The sequence below is a fragment of the Brachyistius frenatus genome, unplaced genomic scaffold (genome assembly GCF_029030835.1).
Source record: "Brachyistius frenatus isolate BFR_SWC_R1_liver_20210118 unplaced genomic scaffold, ASM2903083v1 Contig_567, whole genome shotgun sequence".
Classification (NCBI taxonomy): Eukaryota; Metazoa; Chordata; class Actinopteri; family Embiotocidae; genus Brachyistius; species Brachyistius frenatus.
The window spans coordinates 37,666-54,706 of record NW_027211166.1 but is presented as its reverse complement, the minus strand read 5'-3'; the positions used below and the strand labels follow the sequence as shown (position 1 = coordinate 54,706).

The window sequence follows — 17,041 nt, the reverse complement described above, 5'->3', positions numbered from 1 at the left end:
TCTGTCTGTCTGTCTGTCTGTCTGTAATTCTGAAACTTTTGAAAGTTTAACATTTTTCGACGCACCACAGCTGCTGTGGACATTTTCAGTTGACTTTAAAGCTTTTATTTTTGTGATGGCAGGAAGTCACAAACCTATAAATCATGTCCGAGTGCTTTGGTACTGACACGGACATGTTAAAGTTACAGAGGTTTTGTTGATCTTATGATACAATGTCAAATGTCTCTGAATGTATCAATACTTTATGTTAAAGTTGAGACAGACACATTTTATAGATGAAGCTCTTACAAGGTTTCAGGACGGAGACAGACAACAAAACAAAGGCAGCAAAAAAAGGATCCATATTTTCAGGAATGTTCAAAAACACAGATTACAAACAGGCCAGAAGGTACGCAGGAATAGAAGTCAAAGATTTAAGGCCATTTGGCTAAAAATGAAGTAAAACAGTTGATCAGAGACATGGTTGCAGGTGAGGTCATGTGATAAACTGGCAGGAAACAGGGAAGGTGGCAGACAAACACTGGACATCCAGAAAGAAACGTGGAACATGACAGTCAACGGCACAATGACATTTATATTTCTGTTACTTTATTTCACTGTAAAACATGACAGAGACACAAAAGTACAGACCACTGCAGTGTTTTAAATGAAAGAAAGAAAGCCCATCCATTTCACTGATCTAACACTCTCGGACACCAGAAGTCTGGAGGTAAATGTGCCTGAATGTGTGCCAGCAGTGATGAGTGAACAGTCAGCAGTCCATGTACCTCCACCTTTATGCCACGGCTCAGGTCACCACACAGCCCTGCATCAAAGTGCCACGGTGGGAAACAGTGAGAACATAGCTGCTCTGATTCAGGGAGGCTGTGCTGTAGACCTGCGGGACAGAGTGAGTGTGGAGCTGCTCTACAAGTCACAAGTCATTAACACACCTTCTGGAACATGCTGGAAGTGATGAGTTTGTGATGACAATATTGTTTCCGCATCTGTTTGAGGACGGCAACACGGCGCTACATGAGGTGTCCTGGCACGGATTCTCTCAGTGTGTCAAACTGCTGGTGAAGGCTGGAGCCGATGTACACATCAGGAACAAGGTTGGATTGGATTATTAATATTCATAACAAAAGATGTCATCTCTATTTCTGTTCTGTGAAGAAAATAAATAAAAGAAAATAGCAAGTTATAGAAAAAAAATTATAAAAGTATTCTAGATATTTTGCATCATGATGGCAATATTGATACAGACCTCAAAATTCACTGGAAGTTATATAATGAAATAAAAATATGTTAATGGAGTCAAAGAAAAATGTTCAATGATATCGTGTTGTAAATAACAGGCTGCTGTTCTTGGAGCTACTTCACAACTGAACAGGAACGTTGGACAGACCAAGTAGGTCTCTGATAGTTGGAGCTGACTGATGTGTCTTTAACGGTAATCGCAGTGTTTCCTCACTTGTAACCTGATGACCTAAATCTACAAACGGAACTGAAAAAAGTCATTTGAAGCTCATTTATAGTTTCCCACCTTTCACTCCAACTTTAACTTGATGAACTGACTGCATGTTTGATATATATTTATTCATATTTTTAGATTTTTATTGTCATTTGCTCTATCTTGAGAATAACACCGTGGACCTTTGTGCCAAATGTAGATAACATCAGAGTACCTGGTTTTTCCCCTCGGAAAGTTATGAGCTGTCTTTATTGTCAAGTAACTGGATGATGTTCTTTCAGGCAGGAAACACAGCGCTTCACCTGGCGTGTCAGAACGCACACGCTCAGACCGCTCGCCTTTTAATGCTCGGAGGTTCAGCTCCAGACACCAAGAACAATGTGAGTCTGGTTCTCAGAGATTTATTTTAAAATGAGGACTCCATCCATGTATTCACAGTCAGACCTTTACATGAAATATGAAGCTTTGCTGTGGTTGCAGGTGGGGGACACCTGTCTGCATGTGGCTGCTCGCTACAACAACCTGACTCTGGTGAAAATCCTGTTGAGTTCGCTGTGCTCTGTAACGGAGAGAAACCAGGTTCAGTATGTTAAACATCAACAGATATAAGGAGGGATTTTTTTTTTTATTTCAAACTACAACACCCGTGGAAGAACATGTGGATGCTTTAACTGATGTGTGGGGATGTTTTCATGGTTTCACTGGTTAGTGACTTTATTTCAGCTGTGTGTATTTGGATGGTTGATGTATGAAGTCCCCCTGGACTGTCCATGTGTCTGTGCTGACCTGTAGGGAGGGAACACAGCTCTCCATGTGGCTGCTGCTCTAAATCATAAGAAAACCATTGAGCTCTTACTGGAGGCTGGGACTGATGGCAACGTCAGAAACAAAGTAAGTTGCACTTTACATGTTCAATTTCACAGTGGAATGACACGGAAAATATCTGATCATGAGCTCTCATATAATCTATTAACTTCATTGTCATGATTTGGCAATAACAGTCTGATATAAGTGATTGTCCTTTTTCATTCACGTAAGCTATTGTAATACTGTACTGTGAGCAAGCCATCAATTATAATATATATTTCACAACACGACATGTTTTGCTTCTCTCCAAATTTAATCTAAATCCAATTTTAAATTACACATTTTGGGTCTTAGAGCTGTTTTTTTCTTTTGTGTTTCGTCTTCCAGGTAGGAAAAACAGCCCTCGACAAGGCCAGAGATAACAATCACAGAGAGCTGTCACTTCTTCTGGCCAAAGCTCCTCAGGTGGATCTGCAGAAACACAAACTATCTTCTTTTAGTTTGTATTCTGGTATTAGATTAGATTAAAAGAAAAGGACTGTGTTTGTAATTGCATTCAAAGTTTCTCTGTTGTTATAGTTATTGTTGTTAATGAATAATAAAAAGTAGTGATGTAACCATGTGTTCTCATGTTAGGTCCAACGCTTGCTGAGAGGAAGAACAATCAGGAAACGCAGAGAAAGACTGAAAGCAGAACACAGAACTCAGTCTGTCACCAGAATAGAAACACTTCCAGAAAAAGTAAGAAAATAATCAATATTTCATAACGTGCATTAAAGACAGTTGTTTGTTTGAATTTTAATAAAATTATTATGATGTGTCACATGAAGTAAAATCTGTACAGTGAAACTAAAATAGTAGTGTTTGTTGTTGTCCACTACAGTTTTAATGTTATATTGTGCATGAATTTTGTGTTGTTCATCTTACCTATGTGTCATGAGCAGGACAGCAGTTCATTGGTGGAGGAAACTCCCAGCAGTGAGCAAATCGAGAGCAGAGCAGCCATCCAGGTGAGTCGTTAGCAGTTCACCTGTCCCTTCAATAAAAGAGAGGCTCAGTGAGTCCACAGTGGAGGCTGCCAGGAGACGTTCAGAACATTCAGAATATGTTCTCGTGTTCTTCTGAGAACACAGAAGTCACACTGGGATCAGCTGATTGGCTCTCAGATAGATAGATAGATAGATTTTGTGAGTCAGTTCTCACTGTTACATCACTTTAATACACTGCTCCAAAAAACAAAGGGAACACTTAAACAACTCAATGTAACTCCAATAAATCCCACTTCTGTGAAATCAACCTGTCCAGTTAGGATCAACACTGATTGTGGATCAGTTTCACCTGCTGTTGTACAAATGGAACAGACAACAGGTGGAAATGAGGCAATTATCAAGACAACCCTATAAAGGAACGGTTCTGCAGGTGGTGACCACAGACTGTTTCTCTGTCCTCGTCCTTTCTGGATGATTTTTGGTCCCTTTTGCATTTTGCCAGTGCTCTCACCACTACAGTGTGTCAGCAGTTCCTGCACGATGAAGGCATCGACGCGACGGACCGGCCCGTCCGTTCCCCAGACCTGAATCCAATCCAGCACATCTGGGACATCGTGTCTCGTTCCGTCCGCCGACGCCACGTCCACCGCAGACTGTCCGGGAGTGGACCGATGCTTTGATCCGGGTCTGGGAGGAGATCCCTCAGGAGAACATCCGTGGTCTCATCAGGAGCATGCCCAGGCGTTGTAGGGAGTGATACAGGCACGTGGAGGACACACACACTACTGAGACTCATTTGGACTTGTCTTCAGGAATCTCCACAGAAGTTGGATCAGCCTGTGATCTGATTTTTCCACTTTTATTTGGAGTATGATTCTGAATCCAGACCTCCATGGATAATGATTTTGATTTCCATTGATCATTCTGATGTTATTTTGTTCTCAACACATTCCACTATGTAATGAATCAAGATTTGAACTGGAATATTTCATTCATTGACATCTAGGATGTGTTTTTTAAGTGTTCCCTTTAGTTTTTACAGCAGTGTATAAATATCAGGGTTGAAGTGCTGCTCCACTCATCTTCCTCATTACTTTAGTATTGTAGTCATATAATGATGCTGTATCACTGAGTTGTGTTTATATACCATAGTTCACACATTTAACATGGAGGAGGAACTACTTCTTAGAATAAAAACCGTGTTGCTGTACAGGTTCCAGAGGTCCATCGCAGACCAGAATCCTTGAGGGTATTTCAGAATCCCCGCTCCAATATTCTGAGACTTAAATATAATTGCTACATGACGAACAAAATAACTGTGCTGATGTTTGTAGTGATGATCAGAGAAACACAGCTGAATAACCTGTTCAAAGAGTGATGTCTTAATCACTGCATGTTAAACACAGATGAGAATATTCCATGAAGAGATGGTCGGGTATTATCAAGGAAAACTAAATGTTACAATTGTTTCCAAGAGCGTTTTACTTTTACCTCTTTGCAGCCTTCGAATGGAGATGACATCCCTAAAGTCAAGAATGACTCCCGCACGAAGAAGGAACCGCTCTGTGACCATGGTGTCGATAGATCCACTCAAAACGGAAAAACCTACCAGGTCTACACTCTTTACCGGGACAAGGAAGGAAAAGTTTGTCAGGTTCTTTTATAAATCGTTAAATCCTAATGCTGAGAGGGTAAAACAGTGAAGTACCTCAAAACCAAAGTGCTTGGAGCAGAGTTTTAATAACTAGGAACTCGCTATGTTGAGCAGGTGCTGTAGAAACCTTTAGGAGGGGAGGCTGCTGGCTGTTCGTGACTTTTCTCTTTTCAGGCACCGGCCACTGGCTGCTACTGTCAGCCTCTGGTGAAGCAGCTGGAGGAGCAGCTGAAAGCCACGCAGGGGGAGATGAGGCTTCGCATTGTGAGCATGGAGGAGCAGGTGAAAAGGCGGCTGGGACTGATGGACCGCAGGAACAGACACCAGGTCTGCTTCTACTCTCCTCTACAATCATGACTTCACTTTTCTTGAACAGCTTCACAGTCGGAAGACATTGGTTCATTCGGGTTTTCCAAGTTTGATACCAACGTCTGTTTTTTCAGGAGAACCACTTGTATATATAGTATGTTGTGTGGATTGCCCTCTCATCTTTGGAAGGAAATGAAAACAGTAATACTTGTTCCATTTTAAAAAAAATAATAATTCTGGATGTTTTTGTGTTTCTGAGTCTCCACTTGTAATAAACATTGTCAGTTAGTTTAGAAGTTAGATAACTAAACCCAACTCAAAGGAAGACCCATTTCATCATAACTAAGTTACAGAGTTATTATGTGATGGTTTGAGCAGATTAAAGTGTTGGACATGCTGAACCAGGAGAGAGCAGCAGCAGACAGGAAACACGTGATTGACAAGATGGAACAGAGAGCTGCTCAGGGCAGAGAGGAGGCTCTGATGACACAGGTACACTGCTCACCTTCCCTTTCTCTATGTACAGGAAACATGTGGAACGATGTCATTTCATGTTTGAGCTCTGAGGAGGTTTATGTCATGATTGACAGCCCACAGTAAGACTTTAAAAAAGGTTATTTTTGATTTAGTGAAATGGAAGTCAAAAATACAGTAAATAATTTCATTAAATTTAGACTGAATTTCTGTCTGTTTTGTCACTTCATAAATACAAGACAAAGAAAAACATGCCTTTGATTCTTGTCTGAAACAGGCAGCACTGAGACATGAACTGAAGAGGTGGTGTCTCTCCCAGGTCAAGGACATGGATGTCCACGTCCCAGACGAAGCGCAGTATTTCAAGCTGCTGCCGTCTCCATCTGTGGAGCAGTCGGTGGCAGAAGCTGACCATGAATCTTTCCCTCTGCTGTCGGTCTTATCTGGAGAAAGCAGCAATTCACTGGCCACCTATGTCAACATCCTGCCTTCAGAGTCGACCTGCAATCTGGGGAGCCGAGAGCCGGAGCAAACGGGGAGCAGGACGTACTTTGAAATGAAAGTGAACAGGTCACCAGGTATGATGAGAACAGCTTCTACAATGCAGATGGTTCTCTTTTAAAGGAGTGTTCAGCAGTGCGTGGTGGCTGTGATCACTGCTACAGTATCAGTGGCTTCACCCAGGATTGTGACTGAAACAAACTATGAATAAACATTCAAAGTGACCAAAAACATCCTACGGAAACTTCGAGCAGAGAAATATTTTTTAATTTGCAAAAAAAATAAAACTAGTGTCATGTAATATTTCACTGAAAACTTTTTTGTCCTTTAAGATCAAATCAGTTGAGGAAATTTAAAATGTTTTCATGAATTAAGCAACAAAATGTTGAGATTAATAACGGTATTTGTTTCATTCTTTTTTCAGCATCAATGATGATAAACTGTAACTGCTGCTTGGTTTTGGACTTCACTTGAAAAAGATTTATGACATCAGTTGGTCGGTAGTTTAAGAGCAAGCCTGTTGCATTAGCTCCTCCCCACCCTATAAAAACACTGCTGAGTGATGGAGAACATGTCGCTAACTATATAAATACGTGTTAATTGGATCAGGAAGGGCTTTGATGGCTGGTCAACATTGTGTTAACTCATTCAGTTATGGACACTTGTCAGACATTGAATTAAAATCAAATCTGTGAGATTACTTCTTTATGCAATACAGTTTATTCTGGATCTTGGAATTAGAAACACTTATAAAAACATATTTCAATTATTTATAGATTTTTTTTTTATCAGTTGTCATGGAGATAATTGATCTGTAGGTCACTTGATGCCAATTTAGCCATAACTACATAGCTCCGTCCACTGAAGAAAACCATGAGATCTGGTAGAAAGGTCCAGAAAAACATAGTAAGTGGACCATGAGTTTTTCACATGTAGAATTTAAATCAAAATAAACAGCTCGCATTTTAAAATAATAATTGTACAGCATGGATGAGGGAGAGTTTAGAAAGATTATATGACTGAAGGGAATGATGCATTCTTTTCTGTCTGCTGCTTGTCATTTGTACATTATAGTCATTTGATATGAAGCGAACACTAAATGAAAACAGAAATGTTATTTTATTCGCCTCTCCTGTTAGATGACTATGAGAACACAAGCCTGTTTCCTCTGCCTGCCAAACGCTCTGTGGGCCTCCTGCTGGGCTCTGCTGACCCCCTCTGGCAACCTGTGGGACTGCAGGACAACACCACAGCAGAAGTGGTGCCATCGCGTGGGGAGGGTTTCTCAAACAGCAGCAGCCAGTCCACCATCCACGACCAGGGGGCCAGACTGACCCCACGTCAGGACCACACCCATGGAAGACCACACAGGAAATACTTCGGGGAGCTTCTGAGAGGCAGCAGGCACACCGGGATAAATGCTGACAGCACCACGACAGCGGAGTTCATCTTCGACCGGCCCACTGAGCCCACTTTCAGCCAGGAGAGGAACAATCTGCATGCCATGGAGGTGAGTGGATTAATGGGGGGTGAGGGGGGGACCAGCCACCTCCTCAGGCAGTGATGGGCCTGGACCGGACCGAACCTTTCATTCAAGTACTCCTTCATCCTACAAAATGATTTACTTCAAGCCTCAGACCGTCATTTTGTTTTGTTACTAGATGGGTCTTGTTGCTGTGATCTACTACATGTGATGTCATTGTGTGCACATCTCTGAGGGAGATAACAGATCTGAAGTCCTTCAAATAACAAGCCACACGTCATACGTGTCAGTAAATATTTAAACCAAACAGTCAAAGTTGTTTAATCACAGAGTCGGTTCTGAGTCGGTGCAGCCAGAAGAGCAGCTGCAGCACCTGACTGCAGGTCCTCCACCAGGTTGTAATGTCCTGTTCCCCGGTGACCTTCAACTAAGACACAACTTCTAACCAGCATGAATGTCATAACATCACAGGAGCCTAATGAGTAACTCTCAAACCATTCAACAGGTTAGCCGGGTCCAAAAACCCATCAAATACCAACAGACAGATCACATACAGACAATTATTTATTTCACACATCACATTCAAGTCCATCATCTCAAGCTTGAATTTGAACACATGCTTCCCTCCCTCCTTAAGGAAAACTTCAATGGTGTTGAGGGGAATTGTTTTGGCCCTCAGAGAGGAGACAACAGCGGAGGAGAGAAACTCATCAAGATATTAAACTCATTCACTATTAGATGAGCATGTATCCATATATGAACCTTTCTATCAGGACTTGTAGACTGAAAAATTCTTATTTCTTATCATCATAACCAAATGTACCAAACCAATGTGTGCTTCTTTACCTTCAACAGAGCCAAGTCAAATGTATTTATATACATATTACATATTTATATTGCACATTTAAAGACAACAAAAGCTGACCAAAGGGCTGCACATCATCAATCAGAATTAATCATAAGGAGAGATAAGCAATGCAGATAATAAAAAAATAAGAAAACTAGCAAACATACAATATAAATCTGTGCTCTTATTTCTCACCTACAATATTCATAAAATACAAAAGGCTCAATCTTTGTGATGTGTTGAAGGATTACCTTCATTATTATTAGCAACGTTTCAGGTGTGTTCACATTAAGAATTCAAAATCATCACGTTTCTTCAGCTGATGGACTTTTGGTTTGGTTTTGAGGATGCTCTTGTTTTTGGAGATTTCAGAGATTACTGTGGTGAACGGAATATTTCATTTTTCAGAGAGAGTGAGATGTGAATATCAGCAGCTCTCTCGTGTCTACATTCACTAGAACTCTAAATAAGGGTTCAGTCTTCATGCTGCCTCTAATTAATTAATTAATTTAAAACTGTCAACCACTTTCTGTGTCCTGTCAGGTGACTCAGCGTTTCTTTGAGACAGTGTCGACTCAGATGGAACGTTGGTGTGAGAGGAAGATCTTGGAGGTGGAGCAGCAGGCGGAGTTCAGAGCCCAGAACGACAGGAAGGAGCTGCTACAGCGAATCAGCACGCTGGAGGCGGAGCTTCAGACGCTGAGGACCAGTGATAAAAGGCTGACTGTCCCTGACAGGGATCAATGCCCGAGAGACTGACATGGAAATTAATAAATAAATCCACAAATCCACTGTATTCATGTATGTGAACGAATACTTAATTAACTAATTAACAAGAAGTACATAGATGCTATAATTTGTATTTTATGTAGCTAATAGATAAGTCATAAACAAAAATAGTGTTTACTGTTAAGTTACTGTAATAAAGTCCACGTGGGTGTAGCAAACCCTCTTTGAAGTATCTTTCTCAAAGTGCCAGAACCACATGTCCTCCCCAGTTATCTAATTTGACCCTGGATGTACCTCCCAATTCTCAACACCCATGTCGTGATGTAACGTGAACTTTTGTTAAACTGCTCTGGCCCCTCTTTATAACCCTTTTACCTCATAAAAACTCAACCCTTCTGCCACAAGTGACAATATCCACACATACACTTTGTGATTCCTAACTATATACCCTGCTATAATGTACTCTGATGATTCTGATAACTGTGACATTGATAGAAAGTATTCTGTGTTGCACGTGAATATGCGGGCACTCTCTTTCTACTCCTCTATGTCTCTCACCCCTCTCTCTCTCACTCTTCTCCTCCTCTCTCACCTCTTTATCTGAGTAATTCGGTAGAATGACCTCATCGTTGAAATGTGATCTGTGTTGTAATAATGTATCTCAACATGTTGGTGAAGTGAAAGAAGTTACATAGTTTGAATCAAATTGTGCTAAACGTGGGCCCTCATGACACCTCCTCCTCATGACACCCCTCCTCATGATACCCCTCCTCATGACACCCCTCCTCATGACACCCCTCCTCATAACACCTCCTCCTCATAACACCTCCTCCTCATAACACCTCCTCCTCATGACACCCCTCATAACACTCCTCATCACCTATGACACCCCTCCTCATGACACCCCTCCTCATGATACCCCTCCTCATGACACCCCTCCTCATGACACCTCCTCCTCATAACACCTCCTCCTCATGACACCTCCTCCTCATGACACCCCTCCTCATAACACCTCCTCCTCATGACACCCCTCCTCATAACACCTCCTCCTCATAACACCTCCTCCTCATGACACCCCTCCTCATGACACCTCCTCCTCATGACACCCCTCCTCATAACACCTCCTCCTCATGACACCCCTCCTCATAACACCTCCTCCTCATGACACCCCTCCTCATAACACCTCCTCCTCATAACACCTCCTCCTCATGACACCCCTCCTCATAACACCTCCTCCTCATGACACCCCTCCTCATGAGACCTCCTCCTCATGACACCCCTCCTCATAACACCCCTCCTCATGACACCTCCTCCTCATGACACCCCTCCTCATAACACCTCCTCCTCATGACACCCCTCCTCATAACACCTCCTCCTCATGACACCCCTCCTCATAACACCTCCTCCTCATGACACCCCTCCTCATGAGACCTCCTCCTCATGACACCCCTCCTCATGACACCTCCTCCTCATGACACTTCCTGATCCTTGCACATCTGATCATGCAGATTCACGCATATTCAGATTCGTTTTAGTTTTCTGGTAGATTCTTTTTTACTCTCTTCCCTTTGTTTCAAGACTCCTTCAAGTTAATTTAGTTCTTCTTAAAGTTTTCAGTTATTTTTGAGTTTCGTTAAGTTTTGACTTAGTCATTTTTAAATGTGCCTTTTTGTCAAGATTCTACCGCACATAGTAATCAAAGCCCTAGACTACGTCAGCAACTTCGCTGATTACGTACTCAATTCAACCCATTTTGACGAGCCTGTATCACTTACAGTAATTTTGTTAACGCCACAAGCAAGGCCAGCTCTAAGCGTTCATCAGAGTTATAAGTAGTGACGATCCGTACATCGCCGACCCAAGTCTCAATCGGCCGACGTCCAGCTGACCGAGACGTCTCTGCCTGACGGACACCACGGGACCTCAAGGGGACCCCGGTTATTCGACTTCCATCTACCGGACCTCTGAGCGACTCCATCTGGACCCGTCTCCGGCCCGTGGTCGAAGTCATCACAAAGTAGGCCGGTTCATTTCTTCAGGGTGAAGAATTATAAAATATTATTATCGATTTAAATTTCACTTATTCAGTTCTTTATCTGTTAGCCCGGTCGCAAATTCCCTCTTTCACTTCACCATCAATAATCTGAAGGAATTTGTACATTCTCATTCATATAAACATATCTGTCATTTAATCATTTACTGTGAGAAGTTATACAATAAATCATTTTTAATTAGACCCAACTGTGTTCTGGTGGTATCTTTGTGAATATATCAAAGAATTTGAGTTCCGATACGAGAATACCGATTTAGATTGACTGATTTTATATTGATTTTGAATTGATAATTTGTCCAATATTGGACTGGTGCCCCTTCTAATAACGAGAGCAAGATTTAATCCTTACGAATTAAATTGACATCACGTTACATGGGTATAAACTGACAAAGGAGGACATTGATTGTTATTTTCGAGACGAATTATTCAAGATTTACGAGTTTAATAACAGTTTACTGATAATATGTGATTTTATTGAATTCATTCCTCTGTATTTTGAATTGCACATCATATTCATATTTTATGATTAAGATCCCCGACATATTTTCTGACCTATGAAAATATTCTGCTTGAAACCATGTGTCTAAAATAGTTTAAAAAAAATAAAATAACTACCACTTTACAATATTTTAAAATTGGCTTATTTTATATCATCATCACATCTATAACTGATAAGTATGTAAGTGTAAATTAATCAACCCGAGACATAATATATTCTACATCAATAAAACCAGAAGAGCACAGACCTACACCAATAGTCCACTCTGTAGTATGTGTGAACCAGACGATTGTTAGTACCCTTTAATGTGGACTGTGTTTGATCACTATTGAACTTTACTGGATTTTAATATGTATTTAATTAACCACATTTCCATTCTCCCAATGTTAATCGAAGTGTAAAATGACTTGTGGATTCACCCCATAGTTCGGTCAACCTTAACATTCAGTGGGTTATTCCCTGGCCAAAGCTGCACCCTTCTACCAAGTGAAAACCCGACCAATAACTTTTCAGTTCTGCAGATGACAAAGCAACAGACTGAAGACGACCTCCTTGGCAAAGTTAATAAGGTAAAATACCAAAAAACAAAGTACTTCATACAAGTAGCCTATAATTGAATTGAAATTAAATGAAAATGCATAAAAACAACTGTAATATTGTAAGGCCTCATCCTCGATATGTAAAGCACCCTGAGATGACCTATGTTGTGATCTGCTGCTCTATTAATACAACTGAATTGAAAATGACTCCAACACAGTTCAGTTAATCCAGTTACATTCTTCCACTGTTTCTTGGTAAATTGGGGCTACTAGTTGAATTGAAAGTTCCTGACAAGGATATCAGGAACAACATGTGGGTGAGTTGAGGCCTGGTATCAACAAACAGACAGACTGGACCAAGTCCCGCCCCCGCTGTTGAGCTGTCAGTCAGGTGGTCGGGTGGAGCTCCTGATGAAGCCGGTGCTGATTGTGTAACCCAATGATCCTGGTGTGACATCTGGCATTTGGCCATAGCAACCACAGCAGTAGCTTCTGAAGGGAAAATCAAATCAATGCTCCATTGACTCTGTCAGAGGGCGATGGAAACCTAATTAAAGGCCCTACAGGCACAGCTGGTCATTTTATGCAGCCAAGCAGGAGGGGTCTAAAATCAAGCCAGTAATATGGACTATTGCTTTGTGCACTGAGGGAGGGCAGATAAAGCTTCAACTAGGAGGAGAAAACTTGGAAATGACTTACTAATTATGTGACATTACAATAGTGTACACGAAATTTGTTCATTACAGACAAAAACTTTGTCTTGGAGTAGTGGTATGAAGAATGGAAAACAAAAAAATCAAGTCATGAGGAAAATACAGCGAACGCAAAGGACAGGCACAACACAAACAACACTTCACGATAGAGTTGGAAAATGACTTATGTTGCCGACCACAGTGCAAATGTACACAATATAATGAGAATTTGTGATGTGGAGCATAAAACTACAAATAGCCCATTAATAACTGAGTTCATGCGATGCCCTGTAGAAAGGATGAGTTTCATGTGTATGACAGTTGGTCTGATAGTGTTAAACAGACGGGAGCAAAGAAGAAGGTCAACTGTCACATCAACAAGTACCAGTAGAAGGTTTCAGAGCTCCAGTCTCTGCTGGAGGATGATTTCAGTGAAGAAAAGCACCTTGAATTTAAATCTATATCCTATAAAAATGGTCAGGGAAAGACAAAGATATTTGTGGGTCTGAACATTCTGCCCTCCACAGACACCCTCCGACTGTCAACACTCAAGAGCTCCACGCCATCTTCCACAATGGGTTGATATTTTCCAGACAGTTGATTAGTTGGTAGAAGGAGCTTTTATATCTTTTCATCTGTTATCTCAAACCTAGAGCAGGTTAGATCTGGAGCATCCGTTACCATGACAATGTATTTCAGTAAGATGTGGACCAACTCCGTAGTCCTGAAAACCCAGAGGTAGCTAGTTAAATAGTAGTTCAGACCTCTGGTGCCTGCAGCACCTGCAGTGGGCAAGATGGATTAAAGTGGCGATAGAGAACCAAATTAGTAAAGTCAAAGGGAACTGCAGAGTTAGGGTTAGTTAGTTAGTTAGTCAGTCAGTCAGTCAGTCAGTCAGTTAGTTAGTCATCATTACAAGTGAAACCTCACATTAGACATTTGATCTCCCTGCACTGTGACAGTTCAGTTACATCAGGACTGGAGACCAAAATCAAAACCTGTGCACACTGACTGTATCTGGACGTTTGAACTAGAGCACAGGCCTGCTATCTGTGTCCTGATTCCTTTCTGTTCTTATACACAGACCTGACACTCATATCCATCTCACCTTACTCTCGAGAAAAATAGAGAAAAGGGGAATTCCTTCAAGAAAAGGCCATTAAACCCCGAGGCTACTTTCTAAAATATCCACCTGACAAAACCTCCCGTAAGTTAGTCTGTAACAACTGAAAAGGCAAGATGAACAACCTTGGGCTCTAGAGATCACGGACATTTGGGAGAATTTTTAAATACACTTATCACCAAAATGAGATTTGAAAATTCCAGCATAAACACAATATTTTCACTTCCACCTGATCAAAACTGTAAATTAGAGGGTGAATAACAGCCTTATAACAATGAAGTTAGTGAACATGTTCTAAATACTCTAAGATGTGACATTATCAAATTTGATGCAACAAAAACAACAACACTGCATCCATTCTAGTCATAGTAACAGTAGTCTGAACTGAATGTGGTATGCTTGGTGGCTTTGAAAAATGGTAGTTGTGCTTTTAGAACAGATGCAGCCTGCACTGGAACAGACAACCACGGCTTCAAATGTCATCATATACCATATGGTTTGTCATAATTTCTTGTGACAAAGTCTACTCAGATGATTTTCACGAGGGACTTTTACAGTGTTGCTGCTCACACTTTGTTAGATTGAGTCTACACAGCAGAGATGTCAGTCACTCATGCATGCAAGTACATGCAATCACATGCATGACACCCAACTCCCAAATGAAAAGCTGTACATGATGTTACATAGGATGGTCCATGAAACGGCGGTGCTTACAGTGAACTTGAATGTCCAGGCCTCCCTGATGGCTCAGCAGCATCTTCATGTTGAGAGCAGCAGAAGCAGGCCAAGTATGAAAGGCCCGCCATAAACAAATATCACTGCTCTCTGTCAGAAAGGCTGATATTGATGGCACTGGTTGGGGTTGGCACTGCTGGCGTGGGAGAAAGGAGTGGGGTGGGGGCATTGTGCCGTCGGGAGACAATCGATGTTCACATCCTGTGAACCCAGCATGTAACACGGTAGAGCACTCCCAACACACAGGCAGAACCACAACACAAAGCCACAGAGAGACCAACACAGGACAGCAGAGGGGATGTGGACTGGAGTTTGGGATCGGCACAAAAGGACCTCCACACATCTCGATGGGGTAGCCATACAGACAGAGTCGATTCCCTGGACGCTTATATAAACAGGATGAAGAGCATCAAGAGGCCCAGAGGAAACCCATACCAGTGATATGTAAGTGCTGCAGAAACAGTTGATGCAGTCAATTAAGACATGGTATTTGTACAGCTTGTGTAACATTATTCTCTCAGATGACCGAAACAGTGATGTGCCACATTGTTGTTTTAGTTATTGGGAAGAGACAGAAATGCTTCCAGCTAAATTTCTGCGCTTCTAACAAAAAGCGGACCACACAGTGCATTTCAGGAAAATCTAACATCATATCAAATGTTCATGTTAACTCTCTGTATTATATGAAAGTCTCAGTCACACTTAGACCCGGAAAATGACAGAAGAGTGTGGGTTAAACAACAGCATACCAAAAAAATGGAGCTAAGTCATCTGCTTATTAAAGAAATATCTTTGAGCCTCAGACTGGTGTGTGATACAGTTATGAATGATGACAGAGATTATAGAGCCCTATATCCAAATCAAACTCCTCACATGATCTCAAATACAAGACCAAAACTGTACCTACAAATTCACATTCTATCAACGTGTCATCTGATCATTTTATTCCAATATACTACAATGAACTTTTTTTTGGTAGCAGTTCATGTGTAGATGTACTTGTAATGAAGGTGCGTCACAATGTCAGACTAGTGTTTGGCATCTCTGTTATTCTCTTTGGTCTGATCAGAGGACAGAGCTTGTTTTTACGTAGGCTTTACAACATATGATTGACAGTTATATCCTTCAGTCAGACTGATGAACCGGGCACGCTTAACTGGACACGCACATGATTTGCTACAATGTCAGAGGTTGCTTTTAAAACTGGAAAAAAGAAAAACATTTTTTATTTTCTTTGCAACAAGTTATGTAAATAAGTTTGAATTATTTATCTCGGACATGTCACTGACATTGTGAGGTTTAAAATAGCATTACACCAACCTCTAGTTAGCTCACGGTTTCAGTATGTGTCTTAATAGACTCCCAGCATTTTGATTCTAGTGATATTCTATATTGTATATCCCATGTGCACATTGACACCATCTATGAATGTGTCCCAGAGTCAAGAACTGTTTGTCTTGGTACTCTATACCTCACAGCGCCACTGCTCATCACTAAGCCACAGCGTTGCCCTGGGTGACATGTCCCTTCATTACCATGATGAACACATGCATATATTTATACGCAATCTCACATACATGGTCCTGCTGTCAGAAATGCCCCTCAGATATCCCACCCACAATATACAGTTTTCCCTGTAAGCAGGTATAGATAATGGATGGTTTAAGATTTGACATACAACCCCGTTTCCAAAAAAAAGTTGGGATGCTATGTAAAATTAAATAAAAACAGAATGTGATGATTTGCACTCATGTATATCCATATTTAACTGAAAATAGACCTAAGAAAACATCAAATGTTGAAACTGAGAAATTTTATTATTTTATGAAAAATATATGCTCATTTTGAATTTGATGGCAGCAACATGTCTCAATAAAGTTTAGACAGGGTCAACAAAAGACTGGAAGAGTTGTGTGACAAAAAAACAAAACACTGGTGGAACATCTGACAACTAATCAGGTTACCGTGGCAACATATCAGTAACATGATTGGGTATAAAACGATGATTTCAGAGAGGCGGAGTCTCTCAGCAGTGAAGATGGGGAGAGGTTCACCACTCTGTGAAAGAGTTTTCACACAGAAAAATAGGGTTAAACTATTATGTTGCATGTGGAAATTGTGCAACAATCTAAGAATAATGTTCATGTCTGCATC

At 41.1% G+C, this 17,041-nt stretch overlaps 1 protein-coding gene across 1 annotated transcript; it reads left to right on the top strand.

Annotated features, from left to right (window-relative positions):
- The first annotated feature begins 725 nt into the window (after nucleotides 1–725).
- ankrd6a (ankyrin repeat domain 6a) lies at nucleotides 726–9,681 on the top strand. The gene is made up of 14 exons (XM_069688340.1): nucleotides 726–889; nucleotides 996–1,094; nucleotides 1,735–1,833; nucleotides 1,934–2,032; nucleotides 2,246–2,344; nucleotides 2,648–2,725; nucleotides 2,897–3,001; nucleotides 3,205–3,270; nucleotides 4,751–4,903; nucleotides 5,078–5,230; nucleotides 5,591–5,704; nucleotides 5,964–6,173; nucleotides 7,428–7,697; nucleotides 9,061–9,681. The coding sequence occupies exons 1-14, from the start codon at nucleotides 740–742 to the stop codon at nucleotides 9,274–9,276; spliced, it is 1,911 nt and encodes a 636-aa protein (XP_069544441.1). The 5' UTR covers nucleotides 726–739; the 3' UTR covers nucleotides 9,277–9,681.
- Nucleotides 9,682–17,041: the final 7,360 nt, after the last annotated feature.